Source organism: Ursus americanus, chromosome 14 (assembly GCF_024610735.1).
Source record: "Ursus americanus isolate L20-20 chromosome 14, mUrsAme1.1.p, whole genome shotgun sequence".
Lineage (NCBI taxonomy): Eukaryota > Metazoa > Chordata > Mammalia > Carnivora > Ursidae > Ursus > Ursus americanus.
The window spans coordinates 51969965-51986987 of NC_142140.1; the positions used below are offsets into that span (position 1 = coordinate 51969965).

At 54.5% G+C, this 17023-nt stretch overlaps 2 protein-coding genes across 3 annotated transcripts; both read left to right on the forward strand.

Moving 5' to 3' along the window:
• The first annotated feature begins 756 nt into the window (after window positions 1-756).
• On the forward strand, window positions 757-3232 carry TMEM205 (transmembrane protein 205). 2 transcript variants are annotated; one of them, XM_045774623.2, is made up of 4 exons: window positions 757-888; window positions 1455-1563; window positions 1669-1832; window positions 2867-3232. In XM_045774623.2, the coding sequence occupies exons 2-4, from the start codon at window positions 1464-1466 to the stop codon at window positions 3170-3172; spliced, it is 570 nt and encodes a 189-aa protein (XP_045630579.2). In that variant the 5' UTR covers window positions 757-888; window positions 1455-1463; the 3' UTR covers window positions 3173-3232. The 2 variants fall into 2 exon arrangements, with proteins under 2 accessions (XP_045630579.2, XP_045630580.2); XM_045774624.2 differs by having other exon boundaries at window positions 849-968.
• Window positions 3233-4390: 1158 nt separating this feature from the next.
• Window positions 4391-13589, forward strand: RAB3D (RAB3D, member RAS oncogene family). The gene is made up of 5 exons (XM_045774592.2): window positions 4391-4573; window positions 5917-6184; window positions 6843-6961; window positions 7050-7174; window positions 10677-13589. The coding sequence occupies exons 2-5, from the start codon at window positions 5957-5959 to the stop codon at window positions 10862-10864; spliced, it is 660 nt and encodes a 219-aa protein (XP_045630548.1). The 5' UTR covers window positions 4391-4573; window positions 5917-5956; the 3' UTR covers window positions 10865-13589.
• Window positions 13590-17023: the final 3434 nt, after the last annotated feature.

The window sequence follows — 17023 nt, forward strand, 5'->3', positions numbered from 1 at the left end:
GTTGGAATCCTAGCTCTGCCCCTCCCAGGCTGTGTGATATTGGAGTGTTACCGAACTTCTCCATGCCTCAGTGTCCCCAACTATAAAAATGGGATGCCATCTATCCACCTTACTGGGTTGTTGTGATTAAGTTAATTAGTCTATACCAGCGCCTGACATACAGTAGTGGGAAACTGTCCTCGAACGTCACACTAAGAACCTGGGAAACTGGGGACCAGAGGAGCCCTGGGAGGCTTGAAAAGGAAAAGAGAAGATGCATTTCTGAGTGCCAACTGCAGGCAGGTCCCCAGTCGAGACTCCCCTCCCTTCCCCCTATCCTTCCCCCTTCCCCTCCCACATCAGCAGTTTCTCCCGCTGTCTCCGGGAGAATTCTTCGGGGGAAGGGGGCGGGGTCATTAGCCTGAGCCCCGCCCCCGGGGCGAGAATCCTGCGCCCGCCGGGCTCCAGACCCCCTTCCACCCCCACCTACCACATACCACCTGCTCATGCTCTCCCCTCAAGGACCGCGAAGCCAGTCCCCAGCTGTGACGCTGAAATTTGATCCCGTGGGGACACCATCGCATTAAAACGCGCAAAGCCCAAAGGTAGAGTCACAGAGAGGGGTGGGGCTCATATTTTAGCTCCGCCCCCGCCGATGCAGCCGAAGGCCTTATTGGCGCCTTCCCGCTTCCGCAGATCTTAGGAGCCGCGCTGTAATTGGATAAGAGCCAGACTAGGGGGTGGGACTCCAGGCTGGTTTCCGCTAATCGATTAGTCAATATCTAAGAGGGCGGTACGAGAGGCGGCAGATCTACAATCCAATTGGCTTCGGACTTAGCTGGGAGGCGGGATGAATTCTTGGGCGGTGACTCAAGAGGTCCGCGGGCCACCTGGGAGCACCGGAGTGAGGTAGCGAGCCTGGCCCACCAGGCCCCCGAGATCTGGCCCCGGCACTTCTGTTCTCGGACTCCTGGGTGCTGCGGGTTGAGGTCTGGGTGCAGTGATAGGGTCGCTGTCCTCGGGATGAGATTTGGGGTTTCCCGGGATTAGATGGGGTGTCCGGGGGTGCTTTGGGATCTTCCTAGTGATATTTGAGATCCTCAGATGAGAGCAAGGGTCTTTACTGTTAGAATTAGGTCCCTGGGCTGATTTTTGGGAGTCACGGGGGGGGGGGGGATATCTGAATACCCAGGGCTGCGAGTTTGAGTTGCTGGGGCTCATTGAAATTTTCGGGTCTCAGAGGCAGCGCGGACGCTAGGGTCCAGAAAGCCTGAGATCTTGAGGGCTGACGTTTGGAGAGATGGGGTTGGAGGTTGTCTCTGGATTGTTCTGGGTCTTCCCCACCCTCATTCGCGGGCTCGTATCCCTGATCTCTCTCTCCTGGGTTGGCCGTGACCCTGGCCATGAGCAGGCTCACAGGCCGAAGACCATGGGGCAAAGGTAAAACTCGGAAACACCCGGTGCCTCTTTCCCAGGCCTGCAAGATGGAGGAAGGCGGGAATCCAGGAAGCCTGACTAAGATGGTCTATCTACTGGTCTTGTCAGGGGCCTGGGGCATGCAAATGTGGGTGACCTTCGTCTCAGGTAGGGACCCTCCACCTGGACATCATGGGTACCCAGGGCGGAGATAAAAATGAGAGGGGGACCTGGAAGTGTCCTAACAGGCGTGTGGTCCCCTGTACCCCACAGGCTTCCTGCTTTTCCGAAACCTTCCCCGACATACCTTCGGCCTCGTGCAGAGCAAACTCTTCCCTTTCTACTTTCACATCTCCATGGGCTGTGCTTTCATCAACCTCTGCATCTTGGCTCCACAACATGCCTTGGCTCAGCTCACATTCTGGGAGGCCAGCCAGGTATGCGGGCTTAGGCTCCACTGTCCTCTGGAGACTCGTTCCCAGGATCCCACTGAGCACCTATGGCTACACCTTTGTGAGAATTTTAACGAACAAACAAGCAACTGTACCTTCCTGGTGGATATGAAGCTGGGCTCTGAATACCCTTGAGCAGTGCACAGCCTGCACAACCGTCCCTAGCAGCCCTATCTATCCCTCAGTGGCTCCCACCTGGCTGCTGCTCCCTCTCTTTCCTCTGGCTGGGCCTGCTGCCAAGTTGTGGTGACTCAGCTGGGTTGGGGCAGTGACCCCAGCTCATTGTTTAAAAACCAGCCTGACTGGGAATTTACAGTCCCCCACTCCCATCCACACATTTTCCCAGCCACAAGGAAGGGAACCATCTCTGCATCTCATATTTCTCTATCCTGCCCTCCCCCTGCCCCCATTATGTTCCTCAGATGTGGCCAGTTGAGGCCTGACAAGGGTTTCAAGAATAATCCCAAAGAGACAGGAGAGGATTTGGGGTAACTAGAATTTCAAGGACTTTCAGTTCACTCCCTGTGGGCCCAATCTCAGCGTCTGGAGTCTGGGCAGGGACCATAGAAGAGACCCATCTCTTCTATGGTCCCTGCCTTAGGCTCTCTTTGAGGGGAACAGTTATGGTGCTCTGTCCCAATTTGAGGAAGAGAGGTTCTGCCCGGAGATACCCCCAGTTTTGGGGAGCAGGAGGGGAGGAGACAAGGCTGTGTTGTGGAAACTTCCAGTCTGGGTATCAGAGGAGGAGAGGCTCAGAAGGTTTTGGCAGGGGCGGGGGGTAGTGAATAGAGGAGATAGTGGTGGAGCCTTTCCTTAGGAGCTGCTGTTTTCAGGGTATGAGAGCTGGAGCTCTGTTCGGGCCTCTAGACTAGGTTTGGGGAAAGACAGGGAGGCCTAGCTTTGACCTAATGCCATCTCCCACCCGCCTCTGGGCTTTGAGGATGCAGGAGGACCCTCCCTAGGACCCCTCCGGCCTCCCGGGCATGACTCACCTTTTCCTCCTTCCACCATCCTGCCAGCTTTGCCTGCTGCTGCTGAACCTCGTGCTGTCCGCCATCAATGCCCGCTGGCTGGAGCCCCGCACCACAGCTGCCATGCGGGCCCTGCACAGGGTGGAGAAGGAGCGGGGTCTGGGCGGGGAGGTGCCTGGAAGCCACCAGGGCCCCGACCCCTACCGCCAGCTGCGGGGGCAGGACCCCAAGTACAGTGCCCTCCGCCAGACCTTTTTCCGCTACCATGGTCTGTCCTCCATTTGCAATCTGGGCTGCCTCCTGAGCAATGGGCTGTGCCTTGCAGGCCTTGCCGGGGGCCTCAGGAGCCTCTAGCACCGGCTTCCCCTCCGGCCCTGCTGAGGCCCCGAATGTTAATAAACACTTCTTCAGAAATGTCTGCTGTCATTTTTCTCCAACTGGAAAGCAGGCAGAGGGGTGGGCGAAGGTAGAGCTGAGGGCCTTCATTACTGCATTCATGTGGCACGTTTCGGAGTGTTAGCTATTACAGGCCCTAAGCTCTTCCTAAAACGGTGCTCATTTATTGAGCACCTGCTGTGTGCCAGGCATGACACTAACCCTTGCACATACCGTGTATTATTGTAATAATAGCTGGTTCTGATCCCCAGGGGACAATCATATTTCCCACCCCATCGATATGGGGGATGGCCACATGACATGCTCTGGCCAAGGAAAGGTGAAGTCAGCTCCAAAGAGAAGTGTCCAAGGGAGTGCGTGATTAGCAACGTTTTTCCTTCAGCACAATGACCAGTGTGAGTGAGAAGCACACCTTGGGTGCTGAGTGCCACGGAGACTTTGGGGGCATGTCATCTCCACGCATCCATGTGGCTTTTGAAGGGAGTACTGTTGTTCCCCCGAAGCAGTGGGGACTCAGAGAAGTTCAGCAAGTGGCTTCTGAGGTAGTTGTTGGGACTTGACTCCAGCAAAGCCTGCAGATCTTCTCACGGCTGGAAGAAAATTCGGGGGCCTCGCCTGAGCCCCTATGCCAAATTTCCTCATTGTGTGGCCTCAGGCAAAGAGGTGCCCTTCTCTGAGGCTCCATTTCCTTATCTGGAAAAGGTTTAATTCCAAGAGCCCTTCGGAGTATTTCGCAGGGACCTAGCCCACTTTAGGGTCAGGCATCGCACTTTCAAGAAACTAGATCAGATCGGAGCCTTCACACAACCCTGTGAGGTAGGGATTCTTGTTATGGACCGCTGGACTGATGGAGGCAGCAGGCCCTCGAGGTTAAGCAACACGTCTCAATCTAAACCGAGCTGGAAAGTGGGGGAGCTGGGATTCGAACCTGACTCCAGAATCCACGCTCTTCACTTCCGTGCAAAGAGTAGAAGCTCTACGTATAGCTAGAAAGAGTGAAAAGTTTATTGTTGGGGGGCGGGCCCTAGGCTGCTCCGAGCTCGGTGCGGCTTCCAGCCCCTCCCCCACTGCTTTCGCAAGCCCCGCCCCGGGCTCGGCCCCGCCCCGCCCCGGGCTCGGCCCCGCCCCGCCCTCTCCCGGGAGCGGCCCCTCCTCCCCTGCCTGGGCGGAGCCGGCGCGGGATCCGGGTGGCTGCGGGCAGCGACTGTGGCAGCGGCTGCGGCTGCGGGGTCGGAGTGACGCGTGGGGCCAGGCCGCAGCGAGTTCGGAGGAGGAACGCCCGCGGGCAGCGCCCCCCGCGACGCGAGGTGACCTCTTCCGAGGGACCGCACCCCGCCCCGCACCTCCGCGTCCCAGCAGGTCTGGGGGACCGGGGGCTAGAGGGAGGGCCCGGGGCCCGGGGAACAAAGGCGGGCGGTGGGGGAACGTCTTTTCCCTCGCCCCCACCCAGCTGGGCTCCTCCGGGAGCGTTAATGGGGCGCGGGCGGGGCAGAGAGCCCAGCTGGGAACAGGAGATGGGACCATATGGTGATGGGAGGAAACTCCTGAGCCCCCTGCATCGGCGGGGGCGCCCCAAATCCAGCAGGGGGACAGGGCCGAGCCCTCCGGGGACCCTTATCTAGTGCCAGGCGTGAGGGAGGGTGGGCAGATGGTCAGGAAGAGGTGGGACCTGCTGACAGGTGGGCTGGGGCTGGGGGATGGGGTAAGGGCCCCAGCCTGGCAGCCCTGCCCAGCATGGGGAAAGGCTTCCTGCTTCTTGTCTTCCCCTCCTCGAACTCGTTCTCCCGGAACACCGGGTGGGGCCGAGGGCTGGGCAGGAAAGCGGGCAGGTTCGGTCCTCTTTTAAAATGGGAAAAAGCCCCACAGGCGGTTGAGAAATAGCTTTGCTAAGGGTTCCTCTGCCAGCGTGCCCTCCATTCACCCAGGCCTCCTGGAGCCTCCCTGTGCAGCTCAAGGAGTAGCCGTAGACAGCTGGAGAAACTGAGGCCTAGGGAGGCCATGAGGGCTAAGGGGGTGTCCTGGACCCAGATGAAGCAGCCCAGCTGTGGGGACAGATTGCCAGGAAAGGAAGGAACAGGGGTAGAGGGGATGGTGGTGGTGGGGTTCTTATTATGTGGCTCCCTTAGAGTTGACGACTGTCACTGCAGCCTCTGTGGGCTCGGGCTGGGGTGAGTCAGCTCTGCCCCGAGGGAGACAGGGCCCACCCCTTTGACAAACAGACGGTGGTAGGACCCATTTGGGGCTAGAGCTGGGCTTTAAACCTGGCCTGTATCCACTGAAACCCCCTTCCCCTTGGAGGCCAGGGATGGGGTTAAACTCAGTGTGTGGGAGGGTGGTCAGGGCAGGTGTCCCTGCCAAAGTCAACACCCAGGCCCTGAGGGGGGGCTCTATCCAGCTGGCAGGTCCCCCTCCCCCCAGCCCACACCTGGGCCAAGCCAGCTGCTCACTCTGGGGCAAAGTCCACACCTGTACCGTCTGTAGGGTCTGGTTCCTCAGTGGCCGGAGGAGGCACCCCATGTGCCCCCCACAAGCTGGGCCCTGGCATTGGATAAGCATCCCCATTTTCCAGAGGAGGACCCTGGGGGCCAGAGGGAGCAAGCGATGCCTCTGAGGTCACTTGGCCTCCAAGTGGCAGAGTCAGGATTTGAATCTGGGTCTGGTGTATACACTGGAGCCATTCCTGGTGTTTTCTTTTTCTGCAGGGCTCCAGCCCTCCCCCCCCGCAGGAGGCTCTCTGCCAGGATGGCATCAGCCGGAGACCCCCCCACAGGCCCACGGGATGCAGCCGACCAGAACTTCGACTACATGTTCAAGCTGCTGCTCATTGGCAACAGCAGCGTGGGCAAGACGTCCTTCCTGTTCCGCTACGCGGACGACTCCTTCACACCTGCCTTTGTCAGCACAGTGGGCATCGACTTCAAGGTCAAGACGGTCTACCGCCATGACAAGAGGATCAAGCTGCAGATCTGGGTGGGGCAGGCGGCGATCATGGGTCTGGGGCAAGGGACAGGAGTCCGTGTGCTGGCCCAGGAGGGGCTGGGGTCCTCCAAGGAAGTCCATGGGAGGGTGTAGGGCTGTGGAGGGAGGCTCCGGGTGAGCGAGAGTGGGCCGAAGTCAGGAAGAGGGCTTGGGGTGGATGTGAAGAGTGGGGGGCGGATTATCTATGAGGTGAATTCTTCAGGACGAGGAGGATATGCCCTGCCCTTTGGGTCTGAGGGGCAGACGGTTGCTAACCCAAGGCGGGTTAGAAGTCCTGGTGACCATGGGGAAGAGGTTTGGGTACCATCGCAGGATCCCCCATGGAGCCTGTGTGCTCCTCAGAGGCTCTGGCTCCCAACATGGCCGCTGGTAAGGATTGTCATGGTATCGCGCACCGGGATGTCTGCATCGAGACGGTACTCTCTGGCCCAGGTGGCTCTTGTATGGGGTCACTAAGTCTGTTCTTAGAGACGAGGTACAAGTCTGTGAGAGGCCACTGACCCCTCAGACTGGGAAGCCCTCAAAGGCAGGGCAATGCCTCCCATCAGACAGGGGCTGTAAGCACAGGGTGGTGGCCTGCTTAGGGCCCTGCAGGGGTTGGGTGGGGAACAGGGTTGTTTCTAGAGCCCTGCCCCTGCTGTGTGCCTAGGACACGGCGGGCCAGGAGCGCTACCGCACAATCACCACAGCCTACTACCGCGGAGCCATGGGCTTCCTGCTCATGTATGACGTTGCCAACCAGGAGTCCTTCGCCGCTGTGCAGGACTGGTGAGTGCTTGCGGACCACTGACACCCTGACCTTCGCCCTCTCCCCCTGACTCTTCATTTCTATCCTAATGGCCCTCAAACTCCACAGGGCCACACAGATCAAGACCTACTCTTGGGACAACGCTCAGGTGATCCTTGTGGGGAACAAGTGTGATCTGGAAGATGAGCGGGTCGTGCCTACTGAGGATGGCCGGAGGCTCGCCGATGACCTTGGTTAGTGCCCAGCCTGGGCCCCAGACCCCGCGCCTCCCAGAACCAAAGCCCAATCCCCCTGCTTGGGTCCACGGGTCCAACCACAGTCATCAACCCTCTGCCCTTTGAGGCTCTGCTCAGAAAAATACCCACAGGTGTGCCACCTGCATTTCATTTCAGAGAATTCAGTGACAGATACTCCCCACGTCCCCACTGCCCTGGGAACCCAGACTGGGCGAAAACATTTCTGGAAATGTGTCCTGCAAACATCCCACCCATGTGGGAAGTGGCGAATAGGTCAAATCACAGACAGCACTGTTGGCAGGCGGGGAAACAACTGTTAGCAACCTCCTGTATCTCACCGTGGGGGAAGCCTCGAAACATGAGGCTCCGTCTCTCGGTAGAATATACTACACAGCTGTGGAATGTTCTGCTGGGGCAAGATCTCTGGGATATCGGGCTGAGTGGGAAAAGCCAACTGCAGAAAAGTGGGCTCGACGGCTTCCTTTAGTCCACGCTCCACGCTCCGCAACTGTTCTCTTAAAGGGCCAGATAGGAGATATTTGCGGGTCATAGAGTCTCTGGCACCACGCTCAGCTCTGAAAGCAGCCAGAGAGCTTACAGGAATGAATGTGTCTGTCGGTAAAACTTGGTTTATAAAGACAGGCGATGGGCCGGATCTGGCCTGTCACTCAAAGTTTGCTGGCTCCTGCAGGAGTGCATAAAAATATATACGAATAAGAATATATACTTAGGTTTGTTCGAAGAAACTCCGGCAGGATACAGAAGGATCTAGTAACCGTGGTGACCCATGTGTATCCAAGAACTGGGGACCAGGGCACCAGGGTGGGGGAGGAGTTTTCAGGCTACCTTTTTGAATCAGGTAAACGGAAATTTAGGCTAAAAGGAGATATTTTTTTTAAAGGTTTTATTTATTTATTTGAGAGAGAAAGAGAGAGCATGAGTGTGGGGGGAGGGGCGGAGGGAGAGGGTGAAGCAGACTCCCAGCTGAGTGGGGAGCCCCACCCAGGGCTGAGTCCCAGGACCCTGGGATCATGACCTGAGCTGAAAGCAGACGCTTAACGGACTGAGCCACCCAGGCGCCCCTAAGCTAAAAGGAAGTCTTGCCTGGAGTATTCTAGTATTCTAAGCCCTCCATAGAACTTTCCTTGCAGGAGGCAATGTAACCACCACCACAGGCGAGGGTGGGTTAAGGACCCAGACTCAGGAGCCCGAATCCCATTCTGCACACTAGCTGTGTGACCGTGGGCACATCACCTCCCCTCTCTGTGCTCCCATTTCTCCATCTGAAAAACAGTGGAAACCGTGTCTCCTTCAGAGCGCTGTTAGAAAGTTGAAATCAGCCAACACTGGCCGTGACATTGACTCGTATTCTGTCTCCACCGCTCTGTGATCTCGTATCGGTAACTTCAGCTGTCTGGGCCTGCACTTCCTCCTGGGTGAACTGGAGATTGTAAGAGCCCCCGCTCATGAAGCTGTCAAGGGGACTAAGTGAGTTATGACGTGTGAAGCCGGTATCACAGTCTGGCACCCAGTGCAGTTGTAGCTAAGTGGTAGCTGGCATGATTGTGAACTGTTGACGCTGGCACACAAAACTCTGGGCACCACACAGTGGCCCACAAATCCTAAAGTATTTACTATCTGGCCCTTTACGGATAAAGTTCAGGGACCCTGGACTATACACAGTCTTCTTTCTCTTTTTTTCTTACTGTCTATTCGTTGGACAGACTGGGTCTTTGTTCGATGGAATATCTCCCTTTTGAGATCTGGCTCTTTGCTCCCTCATGGTGTCATTTGACCTGCTCCTCTGTTCCCTGTGTTTTCTGGGAACTCCAGCTGGGGTCTCATTCCCAAGTACGATGGGGAGTCAGCCTTTGCAGCCGGGGCCTCGATCCCCAGTTTCCCTGGAGCTGGCGAAATCAGCTATGATTTCCAACCGTGGGCTGGAATACTTGCGGGTACCTTGCAGAGAACATCTAGTGACTGGCGCTGAGGGGGCTTCCTACTCTGTCATTAAGTTTAAAATATTGGCATACAGAGCAGGAGACAGAATTTGATTCCAGTTTTGTAGGGAAAAAACGACACAGGCATGCATCACGCACACATGCACATAACCCTACAAACCCAACCCCAATAACTGTGTATTTATATTAAAAAAAAAAAAGGTGGAAAACAAAATATCAGAACACCTGTAGTAATTGTTTCTGGATGATGAGATTACAAATAGCTTTTATATCCATCTTGATATTTTTCAGTAGTTTCTGACTTCAGTGAATTTCTCCACTGCGTATTTATAATCAGAAAAAAAAGTATTAAAGAACTCAGATTGTTTGGGGCAGAGCCACACACAGATAAGGACATGCCAGTCTCGCCTAGGAAGACAGTGCTCGGGGTAAGAGATCTGAGTTCATGGCCAGCCTCCGTCAATCAATCAATCAATCAATCAATCAGTCAGTCACTCAGCAAGTGGTTTCTGAGCATCTGCTCTGTGCCAGGCACAGGCCAAGGCAGACAGCAATCCTGCCGTCCCGGAGCTGGCATTCTAGTAGCAGAGACGGATAGTAAATGCATAATTACGCACACATAATTATTTAATTGTAATTACATTTTTATAGCACAGCCTGACCAGTGCTGGGATAGCGCCCTGTTTACGCTGCACTGAGTGTAGCATGGTGGGCGTTTGTCTGAATTTCTGGCCCAACTTGGTGGGTGTGGTGGGTGTCGACCTATCGGGAACCATTCGGGGGTAGCTGCCTGTAGGCAGAGCTGGAGCCAACCTTTTAGGGGTGCGGGAAGGATTGTCAGGTACACCTTTTTTGTTAGGTCGACAGCCCACTTCTTGTAGCTGAGGGACCATGGGCAAGTCCTCAAAGCCTTTGCACTACCTTCCACCTTTGAGAGGACAAGCTTTTTTATTTTTTTTAATTGTAATTTTTTTTTAAGATTTTATTTATTTATTTGACAGAGAGAGAGCACAAGCAGAGGGAGTGGCAGGCAGAGGGAGAGGCAGTCTCCCTGCTGAGCAGGGAGCCTGATGTGGGGCTCGATCCCAGGACCCTGGGATCCTGACCTGAGCCAAAGGCAGACGCTTAACTGACTGAGCCACCCAGGCGCCCCGCATTATTACCAGTTTTAGTATATTCTGTAGGTCAAGACTGTGGGCATCGCAGACACCCCATGGACGCTGGGAAACCTGCTGTTTGTTATATGCCTGCCGGGCGCTGGAACGTTGCTAGCTGGGCTCTTAGCCATTGCTTTGTGACAAAGAGATTCTTGGAATAGTCCAAATGGGTGTTGCTGCCACCGATTTTTTATCAACCTCAGCATCGTTCCCTTTTTACAGATGAGCCAACTGAGGCTTCAAGAGACTTCGGCACTCAGTCAAGGTCCCACAACCGCGTGAAGGGCAGGCCTGGGCTTGGAAACCAGGTTTGGGTGATACCGCAGCCCAGGCTCTGCCCTCCAGGCGTCTCACTGGTGTTCCCACCTTGTGTCCGTCCAGGTTTTGAGTTCTTTGAGGCCAGCGCCAAGGAGAACATCAACGTGAAGCAGGTCTTTGAGCGCCTGGTGGATGTCATCTGTGAGAAGATGAACGAGTCCCTCGAACCCAGCTCCAGCCCAGGGAGCAATGGGAAAGGCCCGGCCTTGGGGGATGCCCCAGCCCCTGAGCCCAGCAGCTGCAGCTGCTAGAGATGGTCCCCAACCCCTGCCCACCCCTTCCGGCCTTGGCAGGGACTGTGACTGAGGCATGAGCCACAAGGGCTGTTTCCAAGCTCAGGGCACCCCCTTCCCTCCCGTCAGCTGCCCCGGCCCCCGCATGACCTCCGAGTTGCCCGAGCAGCCTTATCACAAGCTCCACACCCTGGGGATTCTGCACTGTGGGCAGAGTCTGGGGGCGTTGACATGCACGAGCTTGCTGCTTTTCAGGAATTCTAACGGAGGGAGCATGGGCAGCGTGTCCCACCCCGTCTGGTGGAGGGCCCTCCACAGTGCCTTCCGGGTTAGAACTCCCGTCCTCGTCCATTCTGTGTGGGGCCTTGCCTGGCGTTCACGAGCTGCTCGAAGATGCTTCGTCTTCTTCCCCCTGCAGTGTGGGTCCTCAGAGTTCTTCCCTGGGGATGTGGAAGGCGACTCCTTTCTCAGGGCCCCCTAGGGTGGTCCCATGCCTGCCCATGGACCTCCTCAGACCTCAAGCTTCCAAGGCAGGGAGGTGATTTTAGCCCTTGCAGACCCTTCCCGTCTGGTCTGCAGATTCTCTGCCTGTGAGAGCAGTATTAAAGCAGCTTTTCCATTGTAAAGGGACAGGAAGTCAGACCCCCCCCCCAGCTTCAGGGACCCCAGAAGTGCCTTCTGAGCTTCCCCAGGACTCCACGTCACCCACATCCCTGCCACTGTTTTGGCTTATCCACTGCAGCATCTCTGATCCCTGGATTGAATTCTGGAACTACGGGCAGCATCAGGCTGGGCAGAGAATGGCCCAACCCCTGGAGTTCCCGCTCGGGACTTTTTGCCAGGCGTTAACCTCAGAGCCAGGAACCCGGGCCCTTCCGCCCATACCTTGCCTCTCCCAGGCCCCATTTGGCTGGTGATGTTTTAAGCAAGGTCTTTCCACATCTTACATCCTGCTAGAAAAGGAAATTGAGCAATGTTCCTATCGCCTGCTCTTGCTGGCGACTTGCCAATAGAAGGACTTGGGCTCCTCCCACTCAAGGACCCTTGAAGACCCAGAGTCCCTTTTCCTGAGCCACATCATCGGTGGGGCCCAGAGATGTGATGGTTCCTTCTAATGGAGGAGTGACTCTAAGGGAAGCTCTAGGGTTGGTCTGAAGGGGCAAGAAGGCAGGATTGGGTCATTCCTGTTGCTACACGCACTTCAGGGACGCGGCTTGGGAGTGGCAGGCTGTTGGGGACGGGCTGGGAATCCGTTTCCCTGGTTGACACAGAATCAGGGAGCCCACAAGGCTGGGCTCCCCAGCGGGCAGGGGCTCCTGATAGAAGGTTATGTGCAGTCTGGAGATCTCCATCTTGATCTCCACCCCCCACCCCCACCCCCAGTCACCCCAGCTCAGTGTCCTTCCTGCCCACCAAAGTCCAGACTCCAGGGGCACGGCAACCATTTGTGCCCCGGAACACCAACTAACATCCCATAATCTGACAGCCCCTGAAGATGGTCTAAACAGATGGTTTGTGTGCCACTCCCAGCCCCTGCCACCAAAATGACCTGCGACAGCCTTCAAGATCGCAGCCTCCTCCTTCTGCAGTGAGGAAAATCTCGTGCAAGTTGCACTATGCTCTTACCTTTATAGAAGCTCTACTTTGAATGTATTGCTAGAAGGCCCCATTCACTTCAAAGTGAGGCTCTCTCTGTAAGCCAACAAGCCAGATGACTGGTGAAATGGACACGTTTCTAGAAATACAGTGCGTTTGGGGGAACGTTTGGGGCAGGAGTCAAAAATGTTAGTTGCTTTAACATAAAAGAGAGATTAAAGCAGCTATTTCAAAACGAAACAAAACAAGCCTATTAAGATACACCATGGGCTGTCAAGATTCTGTGGGCCGGTCCATTTTTCTTAAGTTCCTTGCCAGGAAAAAAAAAATGGTGGAACAAAGTGCCATTATCTAAGGGGCAGCCAACTTGTCATAGCCCACATGATAAAAAGCAGCTTTGGCTGTGTCTTGTGCCTGATGTGAAGTAAGCCTTGTGTTTACACGTGATTTTTGAACAGTTGAGCTTTAAGTAGCAACTGAGACAGCTAGCTGCCTCTGGGTTCTCTCAAAATTGGGAATAATGTAGGAGAGGTTTTTTTCGTTTCTTCTAAAAATAATGCAAGTTTTTATTTTATAATTTTTGGTGGGAGGCTTCACTCACGATGGTCTTTGGGGAACCAAAACCAATGTCCTGGGAGATCACGTGGCGGGGGAGGGGGGAGGGGGCGGTGGCCGGTCAGAGGGATGGAGATTTGTTAAGTTTACGAACAAAAGTGAAGCCAAAGTCTGCGGGAAAGCCGCTTCTCAGCTCCAGGGAGACGGGTCCAGAAAGGGAGCCTGAGGCTGGGTCCTACATTCTCACCATCTACTTTTAGCAGCTCTTTCCACTGCCATGACCACGTTTGGGGGTTGGGGGTTCTGCTTTTTCCTTTTCTTTCTTTTTTGGCCTCCCCAGGGGTCACATTCTCATGTCTTTCTCTCCTACTCCACTCCCAAGACAAGTAAGGGCTGAGATTTGGTCTCGGTTTTGAAGCTCTAATTCCAAGAACTGGCTTCTCCCCTGTGATCCCAAAACACTACGGAGTGAGCTCTCGACTCGGTCATTTACGTACTGGATGTGGTTCTCCTGTGAAGCGAGTCCTTGATGTCCACTCGGAAAGACGAGCACTTCTATCCACAAGAGAAAATAAAGCCGTAATGCCCCGAAGCGGTTGTTCTTTTATTGCCATTAGTGCAACATGGTTTTCAGGAAGAGGGCGATTGATTCACAGCCAAGTAGATGGTTGGTCAAGGGCCATGCGTAACGCAGCAGGATCTGGATCAGGCTAGGGAGGAGGCTCAGGTCTGGGGCTGCCTCTAGCCAGGCTTCATGCCCACCATGGTGGCCCTGGAAAGTTTGCTGGGTGGTAGGGAGGGAGATGTTGCCCCAACTAGTCCTAGTAAGATGATCTGCCCCACCCCCCCCCCACAGCAGCCAGAGGGAGCCTGTGCATAGAGGAGTTGGCCCATTGCTCCTCTGCTCAGAGCCCTCCGTGGCTCCCACTCAGAGTAAATGCCCGAGTGTTCCCTGCAGCTCACAAGGTCCCTGCATGATCTGACCTGTCACTTTCCTCAGTTCCTCCCACTTGTCCCCCACATTTGCTCTGCTGCAGTCACATTGGCCTTGCTGCTATTTGAACACGCCAGGCCCCTGCCTCAGGGCCTTTGCACTGGCTGTTATGGCTCCTTGAAGTCGAATGGCTCCTCTCACTCACCCCCTCTTTCAGGTCTTTGTGCAAATCTCACCTTCCTATTGGCTCCCCTCCCCCCCCCCATTTAGTACTGAAACCTCTCTGAAGTGAAGCATTTCTGATGTCCCTTTCCCTGTGTCCTCCCCACAGCTCCTAGAATCTAAACTACTATATAATTTGCTTAACTTTAACAAGTGTCTCTTTCAATATAATATTAGTTCCTCAAATGCAGGGATGTTTTATTTTTCAGCACCACACCCAGCTTAGTTCCTGTTTAATACAATAAAAAAGAAATATTTGGTGTTTGTCCCTGATTCCTGGCATATAGCTCCCAAAACCCTCGGGATCTCTGGAGAGATAAGAGTGAGTGTCTTTTGTATGCTAATGAGAGGCCTGGTGGCGGGGAGTCTCTAGGTGGCTTCAGGATGGGGGCTGGTCTCCAGAAAGACCAAGCCATGACTAAAGGGTGAGAACTATGAGCCCAGCCCCCAGACCTTAAAGTGGAGGGGAGACAAGCTGGAGATTGGAGTTAATCACCAATGGCCAATGATTTTACCCATCTTACCTAAATGATGAAATTTCCATAAAAAGCCTAAAAACCAAGGGGTGCCTGGCCAGCTCAGTCGGTTAAGTGCCTTGGGCTCAGGTCATGATCTCAGGGTCCTGGGATGGAGACCCACGTGGGCTCCCTGCTCCGCTGGGAGTCTGCTTCCCCCCCTTCCCCTTCCCTCCTCCTCCCCCTGCCCGACATTCAGAGAGCTTCTGGATTAGAAACAACATCAAGGTGCTAGGAGGGTGGCATTTCGGGAGAGGACATGAAAGGTCCACACCCCTTCTCCATACCTTACCCTATGCATTTGGCTGTTCCTGATTCATATCCTTTCATAGTTAACTAATAATAGTAACTAAAGTGCTTCCTGAGCTCTGTGAGATTGTAATTATCAAGCCTGACAGGGAAGGGGAATTGTTGGAGCCCCCCCGATTTTGGAGCCGAGTGAGGCAGAAGTATGGGTCACCGGGAGACCCAGTACTTGGCAACTGGCATTTGCAGTGGGGGCAGTCTAGTCGGAGGGAGCCCTAAAGTTTGTGGTTATCTGCCTCAAATACTGGGTAGTTAATGTCAGAACTGAACTCTAGGGCACCCAGTTGGTGCCCCAAGAGAATCGTTTGGTGTGAAACCCCTCCACATGCACACACGTCAGAAGTGGTGTGAGTGAAAACAGTTCATTCATGACTTAGAGCAGGCGCTCCATAGATGTTTGTTGAGTGAATGTATGAACTGCAGAGCTCAAGTGGGAGCTAGATCGCCGGACTCACATACTGTCCCACGCTTCTCCACTGCTTTCTGTGCCTTTGCTCTGCAGCCTTGTCCTCGTGAGGTGAGGCGAGCTTCAAGGAAACTGGTCATCTTATCCAAAGTCCCCAAACCCAGTATCCACCGCCAGCTTGGGGCCCACGCCCACGCCTGAACCGAAACTTCGGTCGGAGAGATGGAACGTGCTGATTGGCTGGCTGAGACCACGTGACGGCCCTGCTTGGGGCCAGAAATCTGAGAGGTGGGCTGGCTCTGAAGGAAACTGGTGTGTTCTTTCCTGAAGTGGGAGGTGATTGCAGCAATGGCAAATAGAGCACGTGCTCATTTTAGCTTCCTCAAAATCCCCCCACCCCAAGAAAGATGGCAAGATTAGATAAGCCGCCATTTTGCAATCCCCAATGAGAGAACTGATTCAGGCGGTTGCGGTCATTGGGATGAAGCCCTTGGATCATTGTTTCTCAGCAGTGACCATGGCCCGCACTTAGAATCTTCTGGATGATGGGGCGCCCGGGTGGCACAGCGGTTGAGCGTCTGCCTTTGCTCAGGGCGTGATCCCGGCGTTATGGGATCGAGCCCCACATCAGGCTCCTCCGCTGTGAGCCTGCTTCTTCCTCTCCCACTCCCCCCTGCTTGTGTTCCCTCTCTGGCTGGCTGTCTCTGTCAAATAAATAAATAAAATCTTAAAAAAAAAAAAAAAAAGAATCTTCTGAATGAATGTCAGAGCCCCCATACCCAGGTCACAGCCCCATCGAATTAAATCGGAAGGTGGGAGTCGGGGTGCAGACTTGGGTATTTGTGAAAGTTCCCAGAGGGTTCTTCTGAAGTACAGCTAGGGCCGAGAACTAGTGACTTGGGGAAATACGGGGGAGGGAGGAAGAAGATAAAGGGTTCACAGTAGAAGCAGGGAGTAGATCCATGCTCTTTTTTTTTTTTTTAAGATCTTATTTATTTATTTGAGAGAGAGCGAGAGACAGGACAAAAAGGGGGAGTGGCAGAGGAAGAAGCAGCGGGGAGCCTGATATGGGGCTCCATCCCAGGACCCTGGGATCATGACCTGAGCCAGAAGCAGATATTTAATGGACTGAGCCCCCCAGGGGCCCTCAGACTCTTTCTGCAATAAATCATAGGTTGGTGGGGTTGGAGAAGAGGAGGAAGAACCCGGAGCCCTGGTTTTCTGAGTAAGTTCTGGCAGCGTCGCCTGAGAAGTTATTTGGAATTCAGATTCCTGGGCCCCACTCCAGATCTCAAGTCAGAAGCCCTGGGGGTGGGCACCCCCCCCCCAGCATCTGTGCTTTAACAGAACATTCGGAGGATTCTAATGCATGCTCTAATTTGAGAACTACTGGATTAGAATATAAAGGGGATTTAGGAGACATGACAAGCAAACGTGATATGTGGACCTTACTGGGATCCAATGCAAAGAAACCCAACGTGTAAGTGCCGGGGCATGTAACGTACAGCACAGTGACTGTAGTTACTAATACTGTAGTCCATATTTGAAAGTTACTAAGAGAGTAGATCTTAAGAGTTCTCATCACAAGAGAAACAGGTGTAACTCTGTACGGTGATGTTCATTAGACTTACTGTGGCAGTCAT